Below are 6,572 nucleotides of genomic sequence, written 5' to 3' on the forward strand. Positions count from 1 at the left end.
GTTAAATTAATTTAGTCACTGATTTTCTGCCAAACATGTGCTTTTACTTAAGTACTTTAAGAAAATTTAGCTGGCAATACTTCCATACTTTTACTTAAGTAGGATTTTAAATACAGGATTTTTACTTGTAATGAAGTATTTTTACATTGTGGTATTGATACTTTTACTTGAGTAAAGGATGTGAGTACTTCTTCCATCGCTAGTGTGGCTATAGACGTCTTGTCTTCAACTACTTGGTTGAGAGACAACACAAACTTACTCTTTCTGTGACTAACCAATGACACATGTCACATACAGGCAAAATAAAATAAACACCCTCCAATAACATTATAGTTCTGTTGTGTTTGAGACAGTGAGAGGTGGTAATTCAATTAAGATGAGTAGGAGAATATGTAATATTATATGCAAATATCCAGTTAAATGTAAATAAATTCCCTTAAAAAGGGAAGCAGTAACTTCCCAAAATGAACTGTAAGCAAACAGAAATACTTTTATAACAATATGTGACATTTATTGCCTGATCTACACACGAAATATGAAAAACACATATACTATTTAAATGTTACAGATGATTTGTTTTTTGCCGGTCTCAAACAGAGCAAAGTTATGTGAAAAAAATCATGATGACATATACAGAACAGAATGTCTGTATAGTATGCAAAAATAAAAGCTGAAACACAAGACGCGAATACATAAAGAAATGCAGTACCTGCTGGTGGAGTGCAGAGTAAAACAGTAGAGACTGCAAGTGTGCACAGAAAATAAAGTCCCATCATCTTCATCAAACTGAAAACTACAACATAAAGTTCATTTCCTGCTGCATGCAGAAGCCTAAAGACTCAGTAATGCTCCTAAATCTGCTTAAGCTCAAAAACTAGGTGGCATCCCTACTGTACTTTCTCATGATTAAATGTCACACACATTAATGCAAGTGCAGAGCTGAAGTGAACAGGTTTTTCAGGTTTATCATAGCTGTGGTTTTGTTGTCATGCTAAAATGATCTAATCTCCTGCACCTTCGTAAAGTAAATGAACAAAACAGAAATGAGGTCAGTCGTTTGACTAGTTTGACTCTTCCCTTAAAGCCATGCCTATTATTGTGCTTCTCAACACTGCCTGTAAATTAATTTGTCACTCAACATTTGTTCTCTATACTCTAATAATTTGTGCCCAATTGCAGTTTTAATCTTACTTAACAGAGTCCAAGGTATGAATTATTTTTTCATCATTTAATATATACTGTCACTGCAATCTCAAAGCTGCAGTATTTTCAGTGTTTGAGATTTTAAATTCATCCCTCAGAAGCTCCACACACTTCCATATTAAAATGTGGCAGCTATCTCATCCATCACTGCAAAAATAATTAGATTCAGGCCCGCGCCAAATAAATTCGGCAGAGAAAAGAGGCAGGCTGGAGCATTGCCATTCTGTGCCGGTATTAAAACACAAGCAGGCAGACATGACAAACATCATTTACTGATCCTTTGTGTCAGGCATTCGCTGCAGGAGCAGCAATCTGCCCAAAAGCGGTGATAATTGATGGTGACTCTGTGAAACGTGCCAGTGATCACACAGGCTGCTGTGATGAAGGGTTAATAAAACACAAGGAAGAACGTAATGGGATTGTTTTCTTTCATTTTAATGTGTTTTGCATGTACTTTGACATACAGTATAAAATACCGGAACAGACATTTTCAACTTCCCTTCATGTGTTTTATTTATACATGACATACACAATGAGATACAAAGCCATTACTATGCTACAATATGGCAAAACATGCCTGAAGCATTACATTTTCTTATATATTAATACATTCTATTGCAAAATGAAGGAACATGTGTTAAACTATTTGTATCATCTGTTGATAGTCTTTTAAAAGACAATGTTGTTGCAGAGATGAAAAACAGAAGACATAAAAAACATTGCAGGTATTTCTTTCTTTTTTTTAAATGACAAATCCATCTGGAAGATGATGACACATCTGACATCGAAATTTAGGTGTTTGTCTTGATGATTGTTACGCCTGGCAGAACTTGTTGGCTTTCAGGATGAACCAGAGCCCTGTGACAACTCCAATCAGCCCCAGGATCACACCACAAACACACACCGCTGTCTCTACAGCCTGCTGGTCTGTGTGTTCTTCAACCTCTGTGGAAAAAAGATAGCACAAGAGTTTTACTGATGATACCAGTATTATTTTTGTAGCCAACATTTTGCACTAATAACATGCTGCCTAATATCACTTTCTGATATTTAATATACAACAAAGCTCCTGAATTACCATCTATCACCTGAATGTCTTAAGCCCTATTTTCTACAAACTTATAACATATCAGAAGTGGACAGTAATTGTTAAATAAATGTTTACAATATTTGATGAATCATAAATATTTGACATGGATGATTGATTTGTTTTCAACACTGTAGCTTTATTTTGTTTTAAGCCAAAACAATCTATTTCTACTGTGAGCTAATATCCAATTTTGAATGGATCAAGTTAACATTTAACTATCTGTGCACTTGTGGTACTTGATATATATACTATATAAACAGTTGTCAGCATGCTAACATGCTCTTTATATACAATGTTAACACACTGATTTTAGCAGCTATAACATTTACCATATTCACCATCTTAGCATTCTAATATTTGCTAATTAGCGCTAAATACAAAGTACAGCTGAGGATGATGTCATTAGTTAGTTTTTAAAGATATGTTTTTGGGTATTTTTGCCTTTATTGGACAGCTGATAGTGAAGAGGCAGAGAGAAAACAATGGCAGAGAGAGAGGCATGACATACAACATAGGTCTCCAGCTGAACCATTTGTCTACCAGTGTGCTCCTATATCATTAGTTTTGCAGGTATTTGGTCATAAATCAAAGTATTGGACAAATTAAAATTTTGACCTAATGGTGGCCCTATATAAACTGTCAGGAGATCACAAAGTTATAACAAATCCTCCTGAGGGGGACATGTCTGAACCAAATTTCATGGCAAGTTCATTGTCAAAACCACAATGTGAACCTCATGGTGGCGCTAGAGGAAAAGTCAGAGGATCACTAAATTCATTTGAATGCATCCTTTAGGAACTGTGGGTATCTGAAAAATATAGCAATCTATCCAATAGTTGTTGAGATATTTCAGGACCAAAGTGGTGGACTGACTGACGGACCGGCATAACCGTCCCTACAGCCACGCCACTAGCTGGCCTTAATTTGTGCTCATCTATGTGTATCTCTACACATCAATCATCTATATACCATATCAAATATATAAATATATAAATTTCAATATCATGCATCTTCCCTTTTCTAAATATTTTGGGTATATTTTTCAAGTGCACCATGTTCACCTCTTTTCTTCTCCTGTCTCAAACTCAAAATATCCCCTCTGTTGCTTTAACCACTGAGCATCTCATAACTGGGACTCATCTTAACATGACTCGCTCACCCCAGAACCTGATGAGAGGCTCCTGCAGGCTGACGTGATCCACACTGCAGGAGTAGATGTCGCCCTCCTCAGGAGTGAAGCTCAAGTAGGACAAGATGCGAAAGCTGAAATCCTTGTTGGAGTAGTATTGGGTCTGACTGATGTCACTCTGGTCCACCGGCAGCCCGTTCCTGGTCCAGGTGATCTCAACTGTAGGGGGATGGAATTCGTTGACAAAGCAGATGAGGATGTTGGGGACTCCAGGCTCCATCTCCTGCCTTGGGTAGATCAGGGAGGTAGGACTAACTGTGATGTTTGACAGATACAGACATATAAAGTTATACTAGCTCTACATCTCATTCCAAAATGGTCATTTATATGCTGCAACAACAGCCTCCAAGCCTCTCAGAGGGCTTTCCATGAGACAAGGTCTCAAATACATCCCGAAGGTATTGTTCTTCCGCACCAAACTCCGAAAAACATTTCTTTATGTGCACAAGGGCACAGACTGTTGCATCAAGGTTGGAAGCACAATATTATCTAGGTATCATTATTTTTTAGGTGGATCAAAATTAATTGGGACTAAAGGGACATGACCAAAGGTATCCACATAGTTTTGGCCATGTAGTGTAACTAAAAATGAACACAGTGTCTACAAAATCTACACCCTTAACAGTAATACTTTTGCACGGTTTTAAAAGTGGCCCAGAGCCATAATTCATCCCAGGGAGTGGACAAACAATACTGCAAAAAATAGGTTTACAATTTTTCAAGTCTGTCTTAAAACAACCAGGTCAGGTGCCCACATGAACGTTGAAATAGGTTTTGCTTACTGTAAACATTCCTCCTGTTCATACTGACTATTAGAAGATCCCTCTAAACATGCTTACAATGTAAGCGATGGGGAACAAAATTCACAGCCCTTGTTTGAGCAAAATTATATTATATTATATTTAAAAATGTATTCATTTTAAAAAAAGAAGATAATATGAGGCTTCAGCCATAGGGTTAGGGTTAGGGTTAGTCAAATAAAGTGGATATCTTCCAGAGTTACAGTCTTTTTAATATAAAAAACAATCCCTCTTTGTGTCTCGACAAAGAGTTTTTTTCCTGTTCAGCCACAGTGGAAGGATTGTAACAAAAAGAGGGAATTTGACACTAAAAAGACGGTAACTTTGAAAGATATATGAACTTGATTTGACTAATTTGGATGACTTGATCTCATATTAGCTTTTAAATACATTTTTGCACAGATAAAGGGCTGTTGATTTTGTCCCTGTTTTCTCATTTTATAACAAAGATAGTTTTAGTCTAAATTTAAACAGCCATAAATAAACATATACCAATATCACTGAATGTATGCTAATTAGAGGGAACTCCCAAACGTGGAGATACGCAATGTACAATGACAGACACCTTAACCCTCACTGATAATACAAGCATGATTATACACCCAGAGAGGTTAATTGAAGCTCAAAGGGATTTTCTCTGCTGGTACCTGTTCTTCTCTCACAAACACACACACACACCAGAACACTCCTCTCATTAACTTGTGTTTAATAACACAGCTTACTCCCATTACACTGAGGTAGTTTCACTAACATTTAGTGTTGGGAATTGGCTATAATCTAGTTTGTGTAGTTTTGTGATGGAGCCAGTAGTGTGAGTCTAGTTGTTTACTGATGTTAGCTGTGTTCTTGTCATTTGACAGCTTTTATTTGCAGCCTCGGATCCTCAGAGGCTGATCCCAGAGATCTGGTATGAAGTATAAAAAATATAAATATGGAAGTATGGAAAGGTTTAGATTCTTATAGAAGATTGCAGTGAAAATGGTGCTGAGTAATGTGAAGTATGGTGAATGACAATAGGGGAAAAGTCCAAGAAAGAAATTCAGTGTTTCAGCTACAGTTCAATCCCACCTCACCTATGACCTCTGGAGGATTCTTTTCTCCCTTTATGGCACGTGGGATGTTGTACTTGCAGGTACCGACGGACACGTATGTGTCTTCACCCAGTCCAGGATCAGGGGTCCACTGCTCTGCAAACTCGGGCAGACGCTGAACTGTCTTATAGGTGACGGGGTCAACGAAGAGGAGCTGATCCCCATCGAATTCAATATCGTACTGGCCGTCTCTGGGCACGTCCCTTTGACAGAAGGTCAAAAAGCGAAGCAAGTGTCCACCTGCAGTTTATTTAAAAGTAAGAAAGACATATATGACTGGTATATACTGGTGTTTGCACTGCGCAGTCAAGTAGTTCCAAATAGTCTTTGTGAGCAAAGTTGGTGTCTATGCTTGAGCTAAATATGGACTGAGGTCTTGAACAATGTGGGGAATTAACACTGGACATCACCCAAGTGAAAATTGCTAAAATTTTGGCTCCATCAGCCACACTGGCAGGCAACCAACCATGATGATTTTTATTGTAAAAAACATAATTGACTGGCAGTAAAATGGACAAAATTATTGACGTTTTAGAAGACAAAAGCAGAAAGGATAAGTCTCTTTTATACACTGGTTATAATATATATCTGATTAAAATGTAATATATCTTGACTGTTGACAACATTTGCCCACTTTCATAACCTACTGCATCCTCAGTGTAGTAATTAATTTACTATCTTTACAAATCTGAAAACAAAAACTCATCAATCATGAACAATACACTTTTACAAAAACCTACTTTGACTGCATTGTGGAAGACAAATAAGCAGCACAGGGAACAGGATCATCCACATGATGCATTACAGCTCCTCCAAACACCAAACTGAGCAGATTTCACCGCCTGTAGTTCTTCCCTCTGATACATGAAACTATTGGATTCATTTTCTGAAATGACTTCCTGACACCACAAACCATTCAATGTGTGTAATTCGATGACAATGTTTCCACCCTGAAAGCATGGAAGGCACAGGTGAGTCAGATTTTAAAATGACTAACTGCTGCCCCCTACTGGGGAAAAGTGATCATCATAACCTGTGGAAAAAACTTAAAGTCCCTCTCCAGTAAAAATATGTTTTTCTTTGTGTTTTCTTCACTTGGATGCTTAAGCTCCATTTGACTTTGAGGCGTGTACCTACTAGGGATGTGCAGAGATCCCAGTATTTGTATTTGTATCTGTATTTGTATTCGAATAAAAGTG

General features: G+C 37.4%; 1 protein-coding gene across 1 annotated transcript; it reads right to left on the reverse strand.

Annotated features, from left to right (window-relative positions):
• Positions 1 to 1,650: 1,650 nt before the first annotated feature.
• On the reverse strand, positions 1,651 to 6,397 carry LOC121906016 (H-2 class II histocompatibility antigen, A-U alpha chain-like). The gene is made up of 4 exons (XM_042424659.1): positions 6,114 to 6,397; positions 5,356 to 5,613; positions 3,453 to 3,737; positions 1,651 to 2,148 (listed from the first exon to the last, which is right to left on the reverse strand). The coding sequence occupies exons 1-4, from the start codon at positions 6,166 to 6,168 to the stop codon at positions 2,018 to 2,020; spliced, it is 729 nt and encodes a 242-aa protein (XP_042280593.1). The 5' UTR covers positions 6,169 to 6,397; the 3' UTR covers positions 1,651 to 2,017.
• Between the last annotated feature and the right edge of the window lie 175 nt (positions 6,398 to 6,572).

The sequence above is a fragment of the Thunnus maccoyii genome, chromosome 10 (assembly GCF_910596095.1).
Source record: "Thunnus maccoyii chromosome 10, fThuMac1.1, whole genome shotgun sequence".
NCBI classification, from domain to species: Eukaryota; Metazoa; Chordata; class Actinopteri; order Scombriformes; family Scombridae; genus Thunnus; species Thunnus maccoyii.